General features: G+C 42.6%; 1 protein-coding gene and 1 long non-coding RNA gene across 7 annotated transcripts in view; one reads left to right on the plus strand and one right to left on the minus strand.

Annotated features, from left to right (window-relative positions):
• Nucleotides 1-24712, plus strand: part of NBEAL1 (neurobeachin like 1) — a 162528-nt gene that overhangs the window by 27113 nt on the left and 110703 nt on the right. For all 5 annotated transcript variants that reach the window (XM_053282771.1, XM_053282775.1, XM_053282773.1 and 2 more), the window contains 6 exons: nucleotides 6050-6141; nucleotides 11294-11455; nucleotides 16276-16357; nucleotides 17988-18115; nucleotides 21532-21614; nucleotides 23491-23576. In XM_053282771.1, the coding sequence (XP_053138746.1) occupies nucleotides 6050-6141; nucleotides 11294-11455; nucleotides 16276-16357; nucleotides 17988-18115; nucleotides 21532-21614; nucleotides 23491-23576 (633 nt within the window). The remainder of the gene's footprint in view (nucleotides 1-6049; nucleotides 6142-11293; nucleotides 11456-16275; nucleotides 16358-17987; nucleotides 18116-21531; nucleotides 21615-23490; nucleotides 23577-24712) is intronic.
• Nucleotides 510-14152, minus strand: LOC128339227 (uncharacterized). 2 transcript variants are annotated; one of them, XR_008312915.1, is made up of 3 exons: nucleotides 14016-14152; nucleotides 9517-9564; nucleotides 510-865 (listed from the first exon to the last, which is right to left on the minus strand). It is a non-coding gene; the product is annotated as an uncharacterized LOC128339227 (long non-coding RNA). The 2 variants fall into 2 exon arrangements; XR_008312914.1 differs by lacking the exon at nucleotides 9517-9564.

A 24712-nucleotide genomic window follows, 5' to 3' on the forward strand; every position in this document is an offset into this window, starting at 1 on the left:
CCTCACCAGGGTCCTTCTTGGCCCCTCTCTTTCTCTCTGCCTTGAAAGAGCTGCTGGCACTGTTGACAGTCAAGCGCTTGCACAAACCCTGCTCCTGGCTTCACTCAGAAAGCTTGCAAGAACTCTGCTGTCTGTTCGCACTCACGCCTTGCCGTCGCAACACACTCTCCTCTGCTTCTGCTACCGCAGGGAACTTTTCCGTCCAGTGTGGCCCTGACTCTTGTTGTGTATCCCTTCAGGAAACTCTCTCAGCCTGGCCCTGCATGGTATGTAGGAAGCAGCTCTACAAGTACGCCCAGCCCTCTTTATTGTGTAACAGCTTCTTTCTATGACATCACTGTGACTGCTTTGATAGACTCAAAATGTAGTAACTGGCTGTACACTTGTAACCCCTCTTCTTACGCCAGAAAGGCAGGGGGGCTTTGGGCTCGAGTCTCTCTTTTCCTGAGACCGTGTATTTCCACCAGTGATTGCAATAAAGAGACACTCTAATGCCAAACTCAAGAATGTACAAGCACTGAAAGTTTCCTTTATACATCTGAATTTGTTAAGCACACATCAAGATAAAACTTCAAATATCTGTTTACAAAATGGTACAAATCGTAAAACATACATACAATGATGTCAAAAGGCTATTTTATGATAGCTTCTCTTTCACAAAGTAGCATGTGGCTTGATAAAGAAAATCAGACCAAACACAAACGCCCAGTCTCTCTCTCTTAAAAAGAAAAGAATTGTCCCAAAAGCAATTTTGCACAGCTCATACCACTCCTTTGAGAGGTATTGTGGGTGTGCAACTGAAATGAAGAAAACAGATGTGTAACGAGCTTTTAGGGTCTTGTCCAGAGTCTTGATTGAAGAGGAACTGCAATAAGGAAGAAAGTTCATAAAACACAAAGGCTTTCCCAAATCTCCTTTTCTGGGGTTGGGTGGGGGTAGAACCTCCAGAAGATTCTAAGGACCTTCTGAACATGCTCTACTACCAATTAAGAAAGGGGAGGAGAGATCACAACACTCTTTAGTTGCCAAATTCAGGGAGCCTCTATTATTAACCCACACCATAAGCTAACAGTCATACTGGTAATAATGGTGGGGGTTACACACTATTAACTCTGCTGTACACTGCCAATAAACATTCTTCAGAGAATGTTTTGCTTTACCTCAGCCTCTCTTTCTCCTGACAAAAATCTGTCATGCTATAACACGGCAGCCCGCCTACAGCCCTCATTGCCACTTCTCTCATGTGAAGCATATACAGCGGCCTTCTGCTCTGTTTGACCATTGGTCCATTGAGTTCAGTATTGTTTACACCAGGGCTGCACAGCTGTGACCCTTTGGCTGCTGTTGGACTACAACTCCTATCATCCCCAGCAGTATTTCCTCTAACAGGGATTCCCAGATGATGTTAACTACAACTCCCAGAATCCCCAGCTATAATGGCTTTTGCTTGGAGATTATGGGAGTTGTAGTCAACAACATCTGGGAATCCCTGTAAGAGGGAACACTGATCGCCCGTCACAGTGGCCAATAGCCAGGGATGATGGGAGTTGTAATTCAACTTCAGGAGGGCTGAAGTTGTGCAGCCGTACACTGACAATCCGTGACTCTCCAGGGTTTCAGGTAGGGGTCTTTCTTGGCCCTGTGGAGATGCTGGGGATTGAATGGGAAACCTTCTGCCTGCCAATCAGGTACTCTAACTCTGAACTGTAGTCCCTTCCCAACCCAGGATGCCTTAGGATGCCCTAGTGGGGAATGTGCCAGGTCTTTCATAACACCTGAAGTAAAACAACAACAACAACAAAAACACAACCAACATAAGTTTGTTGTGTCAATCCAAGTGTCAATCCATGCCTGAGAATCCAGGCTTCATTGTTTTTGTTGCCAAAGATATAATTCTGCTTCAAAGGATGTGTCAGTGCATTTTAAAAACATAAATACATCTTTGCCTTTACCAAGTTTCAAACGATCATTTTGACAATTGCATGGACTTGGAGTTGCAGCCATATATTGAGCGCTCATCAGTGAGTGGCGAGTGAAAGCTGACACCTGACTGCAGTCCTGGTGCATTGCCTCTGCAGCTGTTTGGAACAGATCCACCCCATGGGAGCTTTTGTGTAATTGACTGCTGTAGAGGAGAGTTTGTGTGTCTCTGCTATCCTATATATTAATTTTGGCATTCCCAAAGTGCATCTGTATATGCAGTGTCAGGTCTGTTTGATCCAAAGGTCAAGGTGCCAACTTGCTGAACTTGGCTACTTACATTGTATTGTATAGACGCCACATCTGTTCAGTGGTGCTGTTAGCCAGATGTTTGTACCAGGCACTTTTTGCTTGGTTTTGTACACCACAATAACACATTTCTGGGCCAGTTCAGACAATACTTTCCCCTCTCAAACCAGGCATACGATTAATGGGAGGTACTGAGGGCACATGCATCCTGACATCTTTCCCAGATGTCCCGTCTTCCCAGGGTGTTTTCCCCCTGGTTGCATGGCAGGGAGTGTAGTTTATCCAAACGACCTCTCTGCATGTAGTCCAAAGTATTAGTATTTGGACCATGAGGCGAGTGGTGGTTCAGATGGACTGCCCCACCCACATGATAAAGGAATGCTCTGGGAAGGTGTCAGGACATAGATCCTTTTGGTATGGGCCAGTTCAAAGGGGGAAAGTATTGTCTGAACCAGCCCTCTGGTTTTTGTTAAAAATTTAAATGTAACAAACTCTTTGAAAAGGTTCAAAGCACCTGATTCGTGAAGTCACTGCCTATTCTGGAAATTAGGAACTTTTTGTCTGGTTTGGGGCAAAAATAACTTGAATATGTTATATGTTTGAAATTCAGCTTATCAGTTTTTAGATGGAAAGATTTGTTTTGCTCTCTGCCCAAGAGTAAAAACAGCCAGTGGTATATTAACTTACTTGGAAGCTTTGGCAACTTAACTTCTTCCAATATGAGAATTTTACATCTCTTCCAATATGAGAATTTTACACCTCTTGCTTGGTCATAGTTTTAAGCTGTGCTACCTCAGTGTGTGTGCTTAATCATATGAATGATTTTACTTTCTTTTTGAAGAGCATACATAATTTCCTTATTTTAAAGATTGCTCTTTGGCCCCAGGTCATTCAGATGCTTCTGCCTACAAGTGTCTCCCTACTTATTTACCTGTAAAGGTAAAGTGTGCCGTCAAGTCAGTTTCGACTCCTGGTGCCCACAGAGCCCTGCGGTTTTCTTTGGTAGAAAACAGGAAGGGTTTACCATTGCTGTCTCCCACGCAGTACAGTATGAGATGATGCCTTTCAGCATCTTCCTATATTGGTGCTGCCTGAGAGTTGTTCCTAGTGCAGTGTGATTGACTTTCCTGAAACAGAATGATTAAGAAGAGCAGAATAACTTTGGGTGTTTGAGATGGTTTGGGTGTTTCATGATGTCATACACTAAAAAAAATAGCAGCAGGCCCATGTGGTTACCAGGACTATAATTTGACTGCTTCTGGAAAGAGGATAGTAAAGCAACTTTGGCTTATAAAGAGGTAGGCCAGTTTCCATTTTGTTTCTTGGACATATTTCCAAGTTTGTTCATTGCCACGTAGATGAATGGGTGATTGTCAAGTACATCCAACAGAAGTAAGGAAGTATGTGTGTGTAACAAAACACAACAGGCTGGTGAAGGCTCCTAGTTACTCTGGAAGTGAGTTATCCTTCTGTTGTGGTTTTTCTTTTTAAACAAAGTTTCTGTTTTAAAATAGACTTTTGATTCCTGCTCCTTAGTTGTGTGAAAGATCCTTTATCCATAAAGATGAAAGCATGGCTACTTCTCCCTCACCAGCAGGGCAATGATATTTCAGTGGAGGTAACTAATTGATTGCATTTTTACATCACCAAATCATGACAGTTTCCAACGGGATTAGAGTGGCTACAAGACTGTCAGGTTCCTATAATGCATCAAAGGAGGTTTTTGAAGTCATTTGCATGCTTTTAAAAATTAGATTTGCATTTTTTCCTAGGCCCTTTTGCTTCCACATACATTTCCTCAACATTCGGATTGTAAGATTTGGAGCTGGTGCTGCTCAAGCCAGAGCTGGGGATGGGGAGCACTAAGACCTTTTGATGAGACGAGAACACCACATTTGGGAGGCAGATCTTCATGTGTTTCCAAATTTGAACCTGGTAGTACATTTAGTGGGCTAAGATATTGCCAGTGTTCATATGTCTTAAGAGCTATCTACCTAATCCTTTGTTTGTTTTAAATAAGTTGTGTCTCTTTCCAGTAAACGTCAGCTTACAGAGAATTTTAAAAATAACCTGAGACAATGGCTTACACCTACATGGTTGAGAGCAGCAGGAGCAACACTGATTGACTTTAGGCTGACTTCAGCTTCTGTCAGCAAGGGTAGCACCTAACAGGGAGCAGAAATACCTCATAGAAGGTGTAAGCTGCTGTTGGTGTTTCACCCGTGCTGGTCTTTGGACTTGCAGAGATCAGCCCAAGAATTGGCACGGTGCTGGGATGAATAGAGGCAGAATGACTGGGAGCTTGAGAAGTGAGGAAATGGGTGGTTGTAAATTGCAAAAAACCCAGAAAAATGTCCCAAGTCGCCCTTGTTCAGTTCTTCAACAGCCTTCCTTTCTTTCTTTTTCTCATTTGCCCTACACTGTTCCTATCCCTCACAAAAAGATGTTTCCCTCTTCCAGCTAGCCACAAAGACCACAATATTCAGGGATCTCTTGAACATGTGCAACTACTTATACTGAGTTGGCCCATCTAGTCCAAGTCTGCGCAGCTTTGGCCCTCCAGCTGACTACAACTCCCATCAGCCCCAGCCCCAGTGGCCAGTAATGAGGGATGATGGGAGTTGTAGTCCAACAACAGCTGACAGGCTGAAGTTGTGCGGCCCTGATCTAGTCCAGTATTACTTCTCCAAGGTCTCATATGCAGTTCCTTTCAAGGTTTGTTAGTTGAGATCTGCCCCCATCACTCATCTCCCCTCCACCCCCTTGCAATCCAGAGATGTCAGGGATTGAACCTGGGATCTTGCATGCATTTGTTTAGCTCTCCCATAGCCTGAATGTTCTGTCTTGGGGGCTCTTCAGGCCACTCTAGGAGGAGCATCTGAATGCTTGCATACAGAAGTTCCAAGTTCCCTCCATGATATGGCAGAGAGAGACTCTTGCCTGTAACCTTGGAGAAGCTGCTGCCAGTCTGTGTAGACAGCCCTGAGCTAGATGGACTAATGGTCTGACTCGGTAGAAGGCAGCTTTCTGTGTTGGGCTTGCTTTGCTGCTGTGTCAGCCCGCTTCTCTTCTTCCTACATGATTGTAAATTAATTAACAGGGTGAAGTTCTTGTGTTTTGTCTTTTTTGAAAAGTGTATTGGGAAAGTGATAATCTCTGGGAATGCCTAGCCTCATTGCTGAATATCTCATAAATAGCTCAATGGGACGCAACACTCAGTAGGGATGTGCACAGAACCGGCAACTGCCAGTTTGAAGGTGGGGTTGGGAATAGCTTTAAGGATTGGGGAGGGTGCTCTTCCCTTTCCCCTGCTGGCGCTGTATGCAAAATCGGTCCCGTAGAGCGGCAGCATACCTCCTTGCTGCCCCAGTCCGTTGCGAACCGGAAGTACCTGGTGCGCGTGTACACATTGCGACGTGCGTGCTCACACTGGACACTTCCGGTCCAAGATGCACCAGGGTGGCAAGGAGGTATGCTGCTGCCCCGCAGGACCAATTTTATACACAGTGCCGGTGAGGGAAACGCGGGGGGGTGGGTGGGAGAGCAGCCTCCCCAGTCCTCAAAGCTGTCCCCCCCACCTTTGAACTGGCAGAAACGCTGGACTTTCAAACTAGTTCGGAGGTCTGCAAAAGGGCCTCCGAACTGGTTCCGTGCACATCCCTCACACTCAGGAAGTAAAGAGTCATGGTGTGGCGCTTGATGTGTGCCTAGTGCAAGTAAGTATGCTACTGTGGCAAAAAATGTTTTTGAGGGCGAGGTGCGTTTTGAAATGCTTTCAGAACAAAAATTAACTTGCTTAATTGTTTGCTTGTCTTCACAGAAAGACCCAGACTACTTGAAGCTCTGGTTGGACAGTTTTGTCTCTAGCTATGAACAATTTCTGGATGTGGATTTTGAGAAACTGCCCACCAGGTATGTAAAAATAGGCTTCCTGTGTGCTGATAATGGGTAGCATCCAGACTAATAACATTGGTGTATGGAAAAATTCTGCTTATGTGAAGTTGGATGCATCACTGACCCTCTCTTAAGAACATAGGAAGCTGCCTTATACTGAGTCAGACCATTGGTCCAACTAGCTCAGTATTATCTACACTGACTGGCAGTGACTCTCTAAGGTTTCAGGCAGAAGTCTTTCTCAGCCCTATCTGGAGATGCCAGGAATTGAACTTGGGAACTTCTGCATAAAAAAAAGATGATGCTCTACCATCTGTCCCCTGATAACTGAGCAAAGGCGCACATCCTTCCAGTGGCTGTAGCTGGTTTCTATCTTTGGTTTCTTTTTTAGATTGTGGGCCCTTTGGGGAGAGGGAGCCCTTTTATTTATTTGCTTGCTTGCTTGCTTACTTTATTTCCACTTTGGGAAATTTTTGTTGAAAAGTGGTATATAAATATTTGTCATGAACCACTGAACTATGACTCTGTCCCTGCTTCTGTCTCCCGCACCTCACCCAATCTGCTCTTGAGGGTCCCCCAGCCCTCAGGAATGTACTGGGGTGGGGCACGATGGGCTGCAAAAGGGAGGTGGGAACAGCAGAAATTCTCTCCCTTCTTGTGCAAGTGGAATTTCATTAACAGAAGTACTGGCCTGGATGCTACCCAATATGAGTGACTAAATAAAAATGTTTAACACAATTTCTTTTTTGTATATATGGGGCTTTAATGAGATCTTTACTGTTCCTAGATTTTTGTTGCATTCTTTGCTCTCATGCCATTGGTATTCTGTGGGGTTCCCTCCCCCGCATCAAATAGTGCACCAGCACTGAGGCTGATGTTTTACATTGAAATGTCTGCTATCTTGAACACCTATTTTTTAAACATATATTTGTGCATTAAAGAGGTCTCGAGGAAAGCTGGTGAATTGTGGAAAATGTGTGTTTCATTGTCTTTCATCATCTTATTAATAACGTTTTTAAATTAAACTATCTTAACCTGAGATTTGTGGGGAAATACACGCACAAAGTACAATAGCCAAAAACAATGTATTTACAGTCTGTATTTATGACACGTGGGCTTGTCTAGAGCCAGTTCGGAGACAGGTAAGAAAGGGAGGTGATGATGTTGGCCAGAAAATGGTAACAAAGCCTTTGGAATGTTAGTCCTCCCCCTGGTCCTGTCTGATATTTTGGAATTCATCTTATCATTATACCCTAAATGGGGGAGGGGTGGCTTTCCAAGGTTTTAGACAGGAGTTATCTCAGCCCTGGCTGGAGATACCAGGGATTGAACCTAAGACCTTTTTCATTAAAAGCAGGGCTCTAGCCCTGAACTACAGCTTCATCCCCTAAGGCGGCCCACCATATCAGCTGGGCTTAGGGTCTGGTTTAATGCCTCTCTAAGTTGCACTCTTAGAGTGCACACTTGAAAATACATCTTTCACTGGCATCTACAATTCCCAGGGGTTTTGAGTACAAAGGTCAGCTGCTGCTTAAATTGGCTGCAACTCAGCAATAACTCAAGATAAATGTTCAATTTGATTAAACCCTATGGGTGTGTAAAGCTTCTTTCTTCCTTTTGTTACACACTGGTATTTCTTGAATGCCCTGGTTTACATTCTTTAAAAGTGGGTTTGGGGCTGGTAAATTATAGAGCCAAGTAAACATTCTTGTTTGCACTGAACCAGGAAATGATCTCTGTATGTGCTTCTTGAATGTAGTTGTAGCAGTGAGGAGGTACTTCACCCTAAGAGGGTCCTGGTATTGATGACTGAATATATGTTTTGCTTGTTTAAACCTATTTTAACAACAACAAATGTCTGTGATTTTGTCTTGCATTTGAACAATAATGAAGAACTAGAACCTGTTTTAGGTAAAATCTGTATAACCTGAAATCTGTGGTAAGGTTCCCATTGGTTTACATGTTGTACATCCTTAACTCTTTGTAGCTGGATGACGTGAGAGAGATTTTAAGTTTTTGTGTTAGTTTCAGTTGATCCAAATACTTGTTTAAACAACTCTTTGGAGCGTATGTAATGGGGTCATTCAGATTAACAGGGTCCCCCTCGCATGATTAAAAGATGTGCCAGGGAGGGCATTGGGCCATCTGTGGAGCACATCTTGATGAGCATGTTCTCTTCCTAATTGCATGTGTTGAAGGCTGTATTGTTCACACCAGCCCACTGTAATCCTACTGAGATCCAGGAATGATAGGCACTGTGCATGTTCAGGACACCATTCAGCATCTCATGCCCTCACACATTCAGTGCTCCAAGAAATACACAAAGCTTGCCACAGGTTGGTGGATCACAGATTATGTAGGCCCAGCATAGTCATTTTCCAGTTTGTTATTCAGAGGATAAATTTATCAGTGGAAAATAGCAAGCTAACTTGTTGTTTACTGTACTGTGGATTCCTTAGATTAAAGTATCCCCGCGCCCATCTCTTAACTAATAGTATTTTTGATAGCATGGCAAAAGATTAAAAGGGGAGAAAAACAGAGTTCTGTATTAACAATAACTTCACCATCATTTGCAGTGATGCTTTTGAGTGCTCAGTATAAAATCCGATGTTTTGCTCTGAGATTAATGACAGGATTAAAGTTGCGACCTAAAAAAACCCCCAGCATATAGGATTGGCCTTGCATTGTAACAGATGTACAGAGAAAATATCTAGGCAGCCTAAAGGCAAGAGAAAGACTGCTCCCGTGCCTTAGAGAGCTGTCATAAAATAATTCCCAGTATAATCTATTCATTGTACATGTTCATTTGCTCAGAACTGCAGATGATTGTTTTTGCTATTGTGGTGACTCATGCACCTTTTGAAGGATGGTATTTTCCAGAATATATTTATTGTGCATTTTTGTAATTCCAATTAAGTGTTTATTAAAGGTATGGAATTTGAAAATAAAAGGGCTATATTAGTTACAAAGTGCTAAATTTTATAGTTAGAACATTTATAATTTGCCTTTATGCATACAGTATAATAGCTGTCGATTGGCAACTAGTCATGAAATCATTCCTGGCCTTCCAATTGAATGTTGCAGGATATAGCTAACTGCATATACTGCAGTTTCACTGCATGATTTGCTTCCTGTGGTCTTTCTCCCCACCACCCAGTCCTTTATCAATGTAACTTACTTCTCTCTGGCACTTTAAGGACTGGGATATTAAATTCAGTTGAAATCAGTGGGGCTTCCTTGCAAGCAATGTATGATGTTCGCATGTCAGTGCATGATGCATCTGTTGGAAGATGGCACAATCTGCTGCATAATAGATCTCTTAGAACGTGAAAGATTAATCCACTCTACTGCTTTGTATTTCCCAAAGCATGCATGGCATCTTGTTCTACTTACCGTTGAAAAGGTGAAACCTTGCCAGCTGGTGAGAGTCTGTGTGCCTTACTGCAGGGGAGAAGATTTTCAGTTGCAAAAGAAATTTGAATATGACAAGATCTCGTCTTCTCTCATTACAGTTGTTAAACATATAATGAAGGGAATATATTGGTTCTTGGTAGAAGGTGATGAACAATAGGATGTTTCATTCTGCTGTGGAATTCAAGTTTGTATAAAAGGAATTCTAGAAATGTAACAGTATACATCAGACTTTCTGTTAAGAAATCAAAATTAGCACTTGCAAGTTCTGTACTAGGCACCTGTTGACATCTTGTAATTAATATTGGAAATGTTGCATCCTGTATTGATTTTTATCCCTTCTCATTGGCATACAAGATTAGATCCAGTTAGCTCTGATGAATGAAGGACTGAGAAAATCATAAAAGAACTGGGCTATGCCAGAAGTTACAGTAGTTTTCATCTCCTTTTGACCTTAATATATTGTTACTAGACATATGCAAAGAGGGAAATTACACCTCGCATAAATATATATCAAAAACTCAAAGGGCCTGTTAAAAACAATAGTAACAAAAAGTTCATTGCTATTAGTTGGGGTCTGTGGGAAAATAGTTTGGCACTGAGAAACAGGCTAAATGTTTCTGTCACCACATGTTAAAATGGATATCTGCTGTCCTGGGGCTTAGAAACTTGTTTTTAGAAAAGCAAAAACAAAACAAACCAAAAATGCGGAAATGCTTTAGAATTCTGTCCAAAGGGTACATATAGGGTGTACAACAGAGCCTTAAAAAAAATTAAGTTTCATTCAAATTTTTCCATGTTACAACAAAGTCATTACAACAAAAAAGGTGGGGGTTTGAGAGAAAAACAGAAAAGGGGCAGGATAAAGGGGGGCAAGACAATTATTGACCTGAAATAAACAGAAGAAGTTCAAATCTCTGATAAAGGAGTCCTTTTTTTTTTTTAAGCATATGATGGTGAATTGTCAGTTCAAATGTAGCCAGATTAGAGAGGTCTTCTCTCCATTGATAAACTGAGGGGCTGAAATGATCTTTCTGACACTATATAGTAATACTTTTGGCAACAAGTAGCGCATGGGAGAGCCATTCTGCTGCCTCAGGAATGGTTCCAGACATTTGATAAATAGCCAAGAAAGATTGTTCTGTCACAACATTTAAAACTGGAACGCAAGAGTTGCAAGCACTTCTTTGTTTCCCCCAACTCTTGGTCCATCAAAATCTAGAACACGGAATTCAAATCTTTGAAAAGGCTGGAGGGGAATACAAAGTAGAGAGGACCCTTGGGGTCCAGTGGCCCTCCTATCTGCTGTATATTTCATTACAAATATGGAGTGGGAGTGGGGGGAGTGATGTAGAGGTTCCTGCCTGTGATCTTCAGAGAACTGCAGTCCAGCAGGGAGGAACTCTTTCTTTCGTTCTTTCTCTTTTTTTTGTCCCTCCCCTGAAGACATATCGGGGAGGGAGAAATGATGACTTCATAATCAACTTGGGCCACTTATGTAGCAGATTCTTCCATGGATAAATATGGGAATGGGGGGGATCCTAATATTACTAATGTTTCTTTAAAATGTTATTTAATTATAGGATTAAGTGGAAGAGCAAGCACTGTGTAATATATCAGCATGAAGGCCTTGTAGCAGTTAAGTGGCTGAATTCTTTGGCATTGTTGAATGCAGGAGAGAGGCTAGTGATAATTACTTTTTTATTTGTGTGAAACGTTTGTGGATGTCTTCTTCTCTCTCCCCCCCCCCCCCTTTCAGGGTAGATGATGTGCCTCCTGGAATATCACTGCTTCCTGATAATATTCTCCAAGTCTTGAGGCTGCAGTTGCTGCATTGTGTCCAGAAATTATCAGAAGGACTAGAAGAACCTCAGCAAGCCCTGTCGCTTCTCCTTGTGAAATTCTTCATTATCCTTTGCCGGTATTTATTTGAACTAGTTGAAGGCCTGTGAAATTCCACAGGCAGTTTGGGGAAGAGGGCACTGGTAATTTCCTCTTTTCCTTTAGTTGCTTTTTGTCCTACCGAATCCTACCTCTCTTGCTTCCCCCTTTCTCCAGCATTCTGATTTCTTCACCTTTCCACTGACTACCCCATCAGCTGCTCCCGCCCCCCCTCCCCGCAATATTACAGCTTCATCATTTTTCTAAGCACAGGGCAAGGTCAGGTTAGGAGAAGCAAGCCTAAATATGTCCACATTAAAAGCCTTGGTGATCAGAGGCAATCTTTCCCATGGACCTTGGGGATCTGGTCCATGGCCTCTTGTCTTTGGGAGGTCCCTTCCCAGAGACCTGCTGCTCCCCCGCTCTGCCACTGCCCTGAGCTCAATGATATATACACTGAAAAATAAATAGGCTTCTATTTGGAAGCCTTTGTGGCATGTTGATAATTTCTCGCCCCTTTCACCAAGCAGGACCCTGCTGAGCTGACTTTCTAGTTCTCAGAAGTGTATCTTACAGGTGGTGAGTCCTCGTCTAGCCAAGCAAGGTGTGGAAGCAGAGAGCGGAAGCGCCAAACTCAAAACATGACCAAGAAACACTCCCCCACCACCCGCAAGTGCATAACAAGCAGGGTCAGGACAGAGGCCGCTGGTGACTCCTGGGACTGGGTGGGCACCAGGCAGAGCCAAAGTGGGCGGTGCAGAGGTGATGCAACCCCCCGCCCCCAAAAAACTAACTCCTGTGGGCATATAGAAAGTAAAAGTAAAGTTGTGCTGTTGAGTCAGTGTTGACTCCTGGCAACCACAGGACCCTGTGGTTTTCTTTGATAGAATACAGGAGGGGATTACCATTGCCTCCTCCCGTGCAGTATGAGATGATGCCTTTCAGCATCGTCCTGTATTGCTGCTGCCTGACATAGGAGTTTCCCATAGTCTGGGAAACATACTAGCGGGGATTTGAACCAGCAACCTTTTGCTCCCTAGGCAAGTTACTTCCCCGCTGTGCCATTAGGTAGCTTGGGCATATAGAAGCAGATGCCAAAAAACTCCCCCACCTCTCTTCCCAGCAGCTCCCTGAAAGGTTGCTTTGGGGGGGTTGTAGGAAGGAACCTTGGGAACGGGTTGGGATGGGACATGGAAAGATGAAGGGGACACTCCTCAAAACCAATGCAGGAATATTTCACAAATGACCTTATTAGGTATGTTTATTTCCAACATACTGTATATTAGCAACATGCCCTTCACAGTAACAACCAGCTCCTGAAATAAAATAAAAGTCTAAAGACAAAACACACAAATACATTATTTGCACAAATTGGAGGAGGAGGAGCGCTGTTCCAAAAAGAAGAGGAATGCCAGTTCCTTTAAGGTCTTTGATAAAATCCAATGTTCCACAGGTGCAGTTTCTCCAAAACTCTTAAGGGCATGTCTACACTACACATTTTAAGCCAGATTCAAACCTGCTTAATCATCATGGTCCCTCACCACCCAGGCACTGGGAGCTGCAGTTCTTTGATGAAAGGGTTCTAATAAAGGCTTCTCAGCATTTGCACAAAATTGCAGTTCCCATTGGTTTTTTTGAGGGTTGGGAGGCCCAAAATGATGAAAGCTGTTTCAAACTAGTTTAAATGTGTGGTCCATTCTCTTTTGGAATAAGATCACCATAGCACAACCCACCACATAAGCCTTCTCATTCACTAGCCAAATTACTATCCATCTCTCTTTAACAAGCCTCCATCAATTCGAGATCTGCTGTGGGAGGTAGACAAAATAGGCGAGTGGTCCCTTTTTCATGCAAATACAGAAGACCTGAATTATTATTATTATTATTATTTACATTTATATCCTGCTCTTCCTCCAAGGAACCAAGAGCGGTGTACTACATACTTAAGTTTCTCCTCACAACAACCCTGTGAAGTAGGTTAGGCTGAGAGAGAAGTGACTGGCCCAGAGTCACTCAGCTAGTATCATGGCTGAATGGGGATTTGAACTCGGGTCTCTCTGGTCCTAGACCAGCACTCTAACCACTACACCACACTGAATAAACAGAACATAATTGTTAAGGAGGCAGGAGAGAACAGTATGCAATTCAAAGGGGGAAAACATTCCTCTAGTCTTCAGAAGGGAACTATCAGGTTTGGGCTAACAGGTTGAAATATTTACTATAAATAATTAGGAAAAGTAGGAATCCTCAAGACCAACAGTTGCTAAATGTTAAATACTGCATTTGGAGTTATAAAAACTACAGAGAAAAGCTAGCCACCCACCGTTTTAAGTAGATGGAAATAATTCATTTTGAAGTGGGGAGAGCAACCTGCAGACGATGAGAAGCTGGCATATTTATTCATAGGGATAGAAGGAGCTTTTGAAAAGGGTTCATGCAGTTGATATTTACTTTAGGAACATATTGCAAACACAGCAACTGCTTTAAGGGGTAGCTTGGTTTCTGAACACAAGAAAAACTTGCAAATACAAACAAGTTGAAGCATATTCATTCAGGGCAGACAGGGAGACAAATTTCAAGGGTACAACAAATATACTCACCACTACCACTCCTCAGATGTTGTCCAATCCTATATTAACAATGGAGTTTGTTTCTTTGCGGAACTGAACATCTTATTTTCAAGTCCATTCCTCACACAATGCAGGAGGAACTCTTCCTACAAGCACTGCAGTGCTAAACAAAATGGTGCTTCCTGCTCTTTTTGTCTTGTCTCTCTCAAAATAGATGGCCCTCCCATCTGGCCACTCTGATTGGCTGATAGGTTAGTCAGTCCACATGATGCCTCCTATCAGGTCGTTTCAAGCTCTGTCCACTTATGAAAACAAAGGCAGGCCTTTTCATGGGCTGCTGCCTCATTAATATTTAAATGAAGGGGGAGACACTGTTCAGCCTTTTCAATAGGAGCCTGCTACCAGCGCCCACTCTATGTAAACATTGCTGGGCAGGCAAACTGCAGGCAGCGAAGTGTAGAGGGCAGCCACACACAGGGCGACAGTGAGTTATCAAAAATGGTGGTGGCATTGATATTTTGGGAGGGTGCCGCCCACTTTGCCCTAAGTGAAGAGCCTCTCATGGGTCAGGAACAGAAGCTAGCAAGGAGGATAAGGTCAAAATATTGTCTAATGGGCAGCAGGAACGTTAATCATCATGATTAGGAGCTTGCTGCTGTTCTACTCCCCACCGCCTGGTTTCTGTCTTATTATGTCTAGAAGGCCTTTTTTCTGTCTGGAACTTTGCTTTTGACTCTCTTGCGCAGAGGACTGGAAACAAGTGGATGATTGCTCCAGGGAGGGAGCTAAACTGGCTGGCAAACACTAAACACAACTAAGTCATGACTTCAGAAAGCCTCTGCTTTGGGCTTTCCAGTCCAGTTTAAACAGTCTTTCCTCCCAACCCAAAGTAGACAGCATTTCCTTTCTGCTGCTTCCCTCCAGTCCCTGGAGGCGGATGGGGGAAGCTACTATGCTTGCTTTAGGGGCAATCAAGCAAAGGCAAGGATTGTCATGTTTGGAGAATCCACTATAGCAGGCTTCCCCAACCTGCAACCCTCCAGATGTTGCTGAACTACAATTTCCATCACCCCCAGCTACAACTTATTGTGGCTGGAATGATAGGAATTTTAGTTCAGCAACATCTGGAGGGCTGCAGGTTGGGGAAGCCTGCACTATAGTGACTGGGCTCGTTAGTGCTTTGCGCACAGAGCTGCAAAACCTTAGATCCATCAAAGGGGACGAGGTGGATCCACATTAGAAACAAGCAAACACCCTCAAGTGGCCAAGCGTACCCTGTCCCATCTGGCGCTACAGCCTGCCCATAGATTAGCTTTGGCGCCTAGGAGAGCAGGGATTCCTTATTGATTGGACACCCAGCTTCCCTTCCCTATAAATAAATAATTCAGAACAGTCCCAACACCAGGTAGGGTGCCCATGGTCTTCTTGCTGTTTGTCTCTTTGTGGTATCTCCCCATGCCCATGTTAGCATAGGTGTCTGCCAGACCATTTTTTGTGGTGGTGGTGGGGGCAGGGGCAAAGCCATCCATCCAATACCCCCGTCTCTAGGAGTATGCCCAATTGAATTAAATGGAAACAGGATCAATCCAGGGGTGGGGGAAACTGCCCCCTGTAGCCCCTCCTCTTGTTACGTCCGGCACAGCTTTCTGGTCTTCTTACAGTCTTTGTGCTGGGATTGTCAAACCAAAACGTTAAAATCAAAAGGGGCAGTACATGAATAAAGGAAAGGGGTACACACCTAATTACAGAATCAGGAAAAGAAAAGAAAGAGGGCCCCCTAGACAACTGTTTTAAAGGTAGCGGTGGCTACTGCTGCCACTGTCAGGCAACAGAGGCATCGTGGAGGATGGATGGGAGCCATCAGACGTGCAGGAAATTCAGGCTCTGTAGTTCTGATTCCAATCCTGTTCAGTTCCTAGCATCTCATTTAGAATTTCCCCATGATTCAGGTGTTCCCCACCAAATTCTGGAAAACACATAATTGTTAATAGTCCGTATTCACGTTTATATCCATTGCTTTTATAAAGCCCCCTTGAAACTGCTCGGTAGTGAAAGGTGGGATGTAAATCCCATAAATAATTTTACTGTCTCATGGCTTGAGTGGCCATATTTTCCAGTTATTACAGCTATCTGTCATTCCAAAATATGGAATTACAGATAATTCCATATTTTGAAATATCTTGCAAGATATTTTTGGAAATCTTAATGCACATTTCCTCAATCTTTTTGCTGAATCAGAAATAATATCTTTTTAATCTCATACAATCTCATGTCTCTTTTTCTGTTTCAGAAACTTGGCTAATGTGGAGGAGATTGGGACTTGTTCTTATATTAATCATGTCATTACGATGACTACGCTCTATATTCAACAGGTAGATGAGCAACTTCTCTTCACTTGCTTCTTAGCCAGAAATTGGCGCTGGCTTGATATTTAACTCTTGATTTTGTTCTGTAGCTTGCCACCTCCATCATTCATAAAGTGGTACTGATGATGTCTCCTTCACCGCTGGAGTTGAGAATTCGTTGATTGCTTTAAAAAAGTGAAATGAGTGTTTGATAATTTTGTTTATGAGGTTTTGAGGTACCTCTTTTTATTCTGGTTATGAATGGTGATGAAATAGTAAATGTCTCAGAATTTCGTTTGTTTGTTTGTTTAGCATATTTATACACTGCCCCAAACTCATGTTTCTGGGTGGGTTTACAATGCCCACGGACTGCAGAAATAGCTCTTAAGTACCACTGTTTGTTCTATCAATAGTAGTAGTAGTAATAATAATAGTTAGCATTTGTATGGCATGTGTTGTGAGTCACCTACATTATCTCAGTCCTTGCAACAACCCTGTGGGTCAATATAGCCAATTGGGCACTGAGACCTAGACAGAATGGCCACCAAATGTGTTCATGGCACAGGCAACCTTGAACTGGAGACTTCTTAGGGGGGCAGCTCATTCTCTTAGGCCCAGGATAAGCAACCTTGGCTCTCTAGCTGTTGTGCAGTAAATTGTGGCTGAGGATGATGGGAATTGTAGTTCAACAGCAAAAGAAGAGTCAAGGCTGCCAACATCTGTCTTAGGCAACACAATATTAACATTATGCCCAACTTCACGATGGAAACTTTAGCTGAAAAATAATTTAAAAGCATTAAATATGGCAGGGCTTTTATTCGCCTTGAACTCATCAATAAAAAGGGCAGCAAGCATTCATTTTTGCAGCTTATTTATGCACACACACACACACATACACACACACACACACACACACACACACACACACACACTCACTTGTATACTTATACCCGTCTTTTCTGCTTTAGTATAGAGGTACTTAAAGATGATTTACAAACAAAACAATTTCAAAAATACAATACAATCAAGTACAAAACCAATAACACACATAACGGAGAGAGCAGATAACAAGCAAAACCAAATCACATCAGAGAGGAAATGAATTTTTAGTGAAGCAAAATGTTATGAAATCTGTGTTTAGTTTGTATGTACAGTTGAGAGCTTACGGTCAGGAGCAGGCTACAGGATGCCCAGGCCCTTTTCTTCTCCTCTCCTCTTTCTTGCATGTAAATTAGCTCACATAATTCAACATTATGTGTGATCATCAGCAATCCAAGTTAGAGTGAAACTTGGGCATACAGCTAAGCTTGCTTTGGGTATTCTGCCTCAAACCAGGATCTCAGTGCGAGCAAAGAAGCATAACCAGTTTCATTTTGTTGTGTCTTGGTAATGGCCAACCATAGGAAGTAAACTCTGTAGATGGGTATGATGATGAAGAAGTGGTAGGTGTATATGAACAATACTATAGTCCCTCCTTAACACCTGGTTCTAGTTGTATACTTAGCCCTGGCTCATGTGGCATTTTGGTGTTTAACTGTGGGGGGTGCGTGTTGTTTTGTTTTCTTTTTGTCTCCACTTCCTTTTCTGGGCTGCACACTTGCAAAACTTGCAGGGTTGAAAACTTTTGGATGATTACCATATTGCTTTTGTCTTTTAGCTAAAAAGTAAAACAAAAGAGAAAGAAGTGGCAGATCAAACACCCATAGAAGAGTTTGTGAGACATGCATTGGCCTTTTGTGAAAGCCTCTATGATCCATATCGAAACTGGAGGCAAAGAGTAGCAGGGTATGTGTGAGTTAAATGATGATGTTTTAATTGTTGTGGCCAGCTCTTTAAAACATGGCTTGGTTTTGCCAGTGAAAATAGTCTCTCTCTGCCTTGAAAACTTCAAGTAGTTCTAAAAAGAAAGCATGCGTGCACTGTTCCACTCTGTGTAAGGAGCAGTTTTTTGTGGGGTTCAAGTGAGTTTCAGGGCTTGGGCTTTCTGAAGTAAATAGTTCACAATATGCTAAGATTGGTCATGATATGTAAACCATCCATCTTGGCATATCCTGAGAGGAGGCAGGCACTTGTGTTGGGGCAGGAGCATGCTCCTGGGGCTGAGGGAGCTTGTGAAGGGCTCAGCTTCAATGTGATGTCTACATCCATCCAGAGAGAAGACTGCTTCACAGGTGTGCACACTCTGTGGAAGAAAAATATGCCCCCTCCTTTTTTAATTGTATGCACACTATGGAAAACTGCCTTTGGAACTGGGTATAGTCAAAAGTCCTTTACATATTATAACAGTATAACCACAGCTTCACATCGTGAAAAATCAGACTGATTTTTTAAATATGCAAAGTAGCCATAAATGCAGGGTAGGAGGGGGGGAACCTCTGGGAGATTGAAATGTTGAAGAATCCCTTCTTATATATGCTTATTGGGGGAAAAACCTTATAAAGTCACATTTCCTTCAAAGTTGAATTATTTCTTTCGCCTATTTTAGAAATGCATGGTATAGAAATAAAGGCACACCATTGGGAATAGAATGTTGGGTGGAATACATCTGTTTATATCAGGCAGGCAGATATAATGGGTTCCTGCTCCTGCTTTGGCTGGACTGTTCCCCATCCACAAGGCCATCAAATAGGGTTACCAACAGCCCATTATTAGCATGGATATCCCTTATTTCAGCCCAAAATGGTCTGTCCCTTACAGGATGTCATTTGTCCCTTATTATCAGCAAATGGGAAGAACCTATGGCTCTGATCAGACCAGTTATTTTCAGCCCAAAATGGTCTGTCCCTTACAGGATGTCATTTGTCCCTTATTATCAGCAAATGGGAAGAACCTATGGCTCTGATCAGACCAGTTATTTTCACTAATAACTAAATAATTAATGAGCCCCAATTCCTTTCCCTTCTCCTGTGGTTCTGGTGGGCTGCGGGCTTAGGGTTGCCAACAGTCCCATGCTGGGGACATTAACAAAAACATTAATAGCCATCAGTATTATCAGGATCATGAAAATCATGCAAGCGATGACCACTAGATAGTCCTCATGTGTGAAATCTATTTTTACTGGCTAACAATGCTTCTCTTTCTGGAAAACAAAATTACACGACACCCAGTTTGGCTAACCGTGGTTATATCAATAAGCAGAGGGGAAGCAATCTAAGTTGTAACTTATACCATAGTTTAAGTTGAAAGTGGTAATAACACATACAACACTCAGGCTCCCAATGACTCCCACATAATCCCTCACTCGTGTCCCTTATTTGGACATTGGGACGTTGGCAACGCTACCATCTAACATTAACTGCCTTGTGATAGCAAAGTAGTGAGGGAAATACCTGATCCTGGTTCAGCTGGACTATTTTCGTTTTTGTTTAAAGTCGGTTAATGTATTGCAGCTTATCAATATTGTGAGCCCCTTTGGTCAAAAAGTGGGCTAGAAATCTACAAAACAAACTAAATACACATATTGTTGCATTTGAATGTCTATAACTTCCAGCTAAAAGCTACAGTGAGGGAAATAAGTATTTGATCCCCTGCTGATTTTGTCCGTTTGCCCTCTGACACAGAAATGACCAGGCTATAATTGGAATGGTAGGTTTATTGTAGCTGTGAGAGACAGAATAACAACAAACAAACCCTCAAAAGCCCAGTGCCCAAAAGTCAGCGATGGATTTGCATTGTAGTGAGGGAAATAAGTATTCGATCCCCTATCAACCAGCAAGATTTCAGGCTCCCAGGTGTCTTTTCACTATATGCAGGTAACGAGCTGAGATGAGGAACACCCTCTGTAAGGGAGTGCTCCTAATCCCAGCTTGTTACAGTACCTGTATAAAAGACACCTGTCCATAGAAGCAAGCAATCACTCAGCTTCCAAACTCACCACCATGCCCAAGACCAAAGAGCTGTCGAAGGATGTCAGGGACAAGGTTGTAGACCTGCACAAGGCTGGACTGGGCTACAAGACTATCGCCAAGCAGCTTGGTGAGAAGGTGACTACAGTTGGCACGATAACTCGTAAATGGAAGAAACACAAAATAACTGTCAATCTCCCTCGGTCTGGGGCTCCATGCAAGATCTCACCTTGTGGAGTTGCAATGATCATAAGAACGGTGACAAAGCAGCCCAGAACTACACGGGGGGAACTTGTCAATGATCTCAGGGCAGCTGGAACCATAGTCACCAAGAAAACAATTGGTAACACACTACGCCGTGAAGGACTGAAATCTTGCAGTGCCCGCAAGGTCCCCCTGCTCAAGGCAGCACATGTACAGGCCCGTCTGCAGTTTGCCAATGCACATCTGAATGATCCAGAGGAGAATTGGGCAAAAGTGTTGTGGTCAGATGAGACCAAAATCGAGCTCTTTGACATCAACTCAACTTGCCGTGTGTGGAGGAGGAGGAATGCTGCCTATGAGCCCAAGAACACCATCCCCACCGTCAAACATGGAGGTGGACACATTATGCTTTGGGGGTGTTTTTCTGCTAAGGGGACAGGACACCTTCACCGCATTGAAGGGACGATGGATGGGACCATGTACCGTCAGATCTTGGGTGAGCACCTCCTTCCCTCAGCCAGGGCATTGAGAATGGGTCGTGGATGGGTATTCCAGCATGACAATGACCCAAAACACACAGCCAAGGCAACAAAGGAGTGGCTCAAGAAGAAGCACATGAAGGTCCTGGAGTGGCCCAGCCAGTCTCCAGACCTTAATCCCATAGAAAATCTGTGGAGGGAGCTGAAGGTTCGGGTTGCCAAACATCAGCCTCGAAACCTTTCTGACTTGGAGAGGATCTGCAAAGAGGAGTGGGACAACATCCCTCCTGGGTTGTGTGCAAACCTGGTGGCCAACTACAAGAAACGTCTGACCTCTGAGATTGCCAACAAGGGTTTTGCCACCAAGTACTAAGACATCTTTTGTGAAGGGATCGAATACTTATTTCCCTCACTACAATGCAAATCCATCACTGACTTTTGGGCACTGGGATTTTGAGGGTTTGTTTGTTGTTATTCTGTCTCTCACAGCTACAATAAACCTACCATTCCAATTATAGCCTGGTCATTTCTGTGTCAGAGGGCAAACGGACAAAATCAGCAGGGGATCAAATACTTATTTCCCTCACTGTATGTCTATAACTTTTAAATGAAAATGTGTTCTGCACTATGTGCCTAAACATATGTTATCTCTGTTCCTCCTTTTAAAAACTAGACGAATTCTGGGCACTGTTGAGAAAAGCAGACAAAAGTACAAACCAGCTTCACTAACAGTGGAGTTTGTCCCTTTCTTTTACCGTGAGTATCGTCTTAAGTGTCCTAATATCATAGTGTTTACCTCAGAATGTTACTATTTTAAGGCATAGGCTTTCTTCCTTCACTGTTCCAATCTGCAAATGATAAAAACTGAAGAACTGAAACAAACAAAAAGTCCAAGCCCAAGTCTTGGAACACATTGACTATTCAAACAAAAACTGTATTTAAGAGCTTGATTTTTTTCAAGGTAAAATGGTGACATTTTAACAGTGTTGGCTTGTGACGTTATTGGGAGTTTCTCATGATGTTAATTCCAAACAAAATAATCCTTTGATTTTGGCAGCAGCTACTCTGTCTGTGTAAGGTTATTGCTATGGCAACAACTCCAGGTTAATGTTTGTTGCTAAGAGAAATTCCTTAGGCTACTTGTAATTGCCTTATGTTAGGTATGTATGGTATGAGGAAAGATACAATATAATGGTTTTTCAATGGACTGGAAAGGTTTTGGACCTAAGTTTGTTCTGGTTTTAGCCAGTAGGAATTTGGCTTTCATGAAATTTTAACCTTTGGCAGTGGTTAAGAGGCTTTTGCTGCATTAAATTAAAGTTAGTATTACTTATTTTAAAATATATTGAAAATAATAGATCGATAGAAAATATAATAAATATGTAACTTTTTAAAAGCACAATAGCATCTTTAGATACTTTATGAGATTATTCAGAAAATGTGGCCAATATTTCTCCGCTGAGCAAATTCCTTTTATTCTTGTTCTAGTGTTATTGCATTGTATTTATTTATTGTTTATTTATTCGATTTTTAGACCGCCCTTACAAAATAGCTCAGGGCGGTTCACAAACATTGTAGGCGATGATTAATTATTCTAGAGCAGTAGTTCCCGAGCGAGCCACCTAATGGCACAGTCAGGAAATGCTTCACTAACAAGCAGAAGGTTGCCAGTTCGAATCCCCACTGGTACTTTATCGGGCAGCAGTGATATAGGAAGATGCTGAAAGGCTTCATCTCATACCGTGTGGGAGATGTCAATAGTAAACCCCTCCTGTATTCTACCAAAAGAAAACCACAGGGCTCTGTGGGCGCCAGGAGTCGAAATCGACTTGACAGAACACTTTGCCTTACCTATTTCCTAAGCATCTGATAACTGAAGCACAGTTTCCCCCCACCCTTGACTAAATTGGAGGCACACTTGATTCTTACTTCTAAAAATATATATACACATTTTCTTGGTCAGCTCCCAGAAAAATGTGTAGGCATCCTCCTTGCAACTGAGAGAGATGCCAGTGCATGCTGCTGGGGGTTACCCCACTGCAAGAGATTCTGAGTGGTGGAGGAATCCAATAGGGTGGCTTAATTTTTCAAGGGTTGGAGAAAAAGACAGAAAAAGACAGTAACACAAAAATGGAGGAGGAGAGAAACTACTAAGGTGGACAAGAGATCTGTTTCTGCTGCCCAATGTGTTTGGAGCTAAAAATCTCCATCTGGTCACTGTAGAGAGAAGACATGCTCTGTTGCAAAACAGATTCTGCAACTGAGCTTGTAAGTAAGAGATTGTTTTATTTCCCCGGTGCCTTGATGAAGATGTTTAAATCAAAATGTGTTGGGCAGAATGAATGGATACCTTGTACACCATAGAGGTATTCCTCCTCCTTTGCTCCTTAATTTTTGAAGACCTGCTTCAGCTCCCATTCTGGCATGTCACTTGGGAACTACTCCTATAACTAAATGGAAGGTGATGGATACTGGAGTTAATTTTTATTCTGAAAGAATATGAAAAATGATGTTGTAAATTATTTTTTGATGGTCAGATTTTATTTGGGGATACTTCTAAAAAAATATTTGGGTTCAGAGTTAATAGAAGCCATATTGTGGAACAGACCAGTAACTTGTTCTCTGTTTTCAGAGTGTTTTCAAGAAAGTGAGCATCTGAAGGAGAGCCTGAAATGTTGTCTGCTGCATCTCTTCGGAGCTATTGTGGCTGGAGGGCAGGTGAGAAGATAATGCTGACAGAATGCGGGTGTAATCTCAAAGAACAGAGTCTATTTGACACTGGAAAAAAGATTTTAGCTGTAGAATGTCAATGAACTTTAAGGAAAAAGCAAAATAAAAATTTCCTGAAATGTTTAGAAAATCTATGATTATAAAAGTTTATTTATGGGTGTATACTTTTCAATAAGTGAATACAATCCTACATTTCCCCCCTCACAGAATGTAATTCATGTTTTGCTGAATGCAGTTATGATGTTAATGTGTTTTTTATTTTTGAGGTTTTTGCAGCAATTTGATGATGTGGTGAATTTTCATTGGTGTTTTGACTTCCCCTCAGAGGTTGTGAACTGACATAGGAGCTTTACTGCCCTATTTAAAAACTATATTAAATTGAGTAAACACCTGTGCTGAGCATGTGTGCAGAGGCACCCCTGTTCCTTCATTCTAAGTGTGTGTCTCTTCCCTGAGCCATTATTTTGCACCTGGCTCTGGTTGATGGACATCAGTTGTAAATAAAATCCCCAAGGCAGGTCCTACAAGTAGGGATGTGCAGAACCGGTTTGATTGTGAACCAGACTGCTGCGAACTGGGCTGCTTTGAGCGGCTCAATTGTGAACCACTTCGAGCTGATTCGTCGAACCTACTGGCCCAGCCTATCAGTTCGACCAAACCAGTTCGCATACCCACGGTTCGGGTTTGAATTCAGTTAGAATTTGGACTGAACTGTGCCAAATGATCCATGTACACCTCTACTTACAAGCCTGAGATCTGCCCACCCCAGGCTACATCTGCGACAAATAGTTTCGCCTTTCTGGGGGATTTTTTTTCTAGGCTGAGTTGGTTGTTGAAGTAAAAAAAAGAGCACAATTGAGCCCAAAGTGAACCTGTTCTTTTCCGAGTACAGTGAGCATAATGTACTTAAGTGCAACTGCATGTGAGTTTCTGTGCCAAGCAATTTAGAAATGTGTACAAGAATAGACTGGAAAAAAAACAATCCTTGCCCAGTATATTATTTCAGCTTGGTGGACATTTTTGAAATCTGCCTATTGTCTGTTCACCGTCTTCACCCAAACAATGCATTAGTGGCTAATAATGCCCAGTTGGGTGTTGGTGGATAACAGCCTGAGGTTAAAATG

Source organism: Hemicordylus capensis, chromosome 1 (assembly GCF_027244095.1).
Source record: "Hemicordylus capensis ecotype Gifberg chromosome 1, rHemCap1.1.pri, whole genome shotgun sequence".
NCBI classification, from domain to species: Eukaryota; Metazoa; Chordata; class Lepidosauria; order Squamata; family Cordylidae; genus Hemicordylus; species Hemicordylus capensis.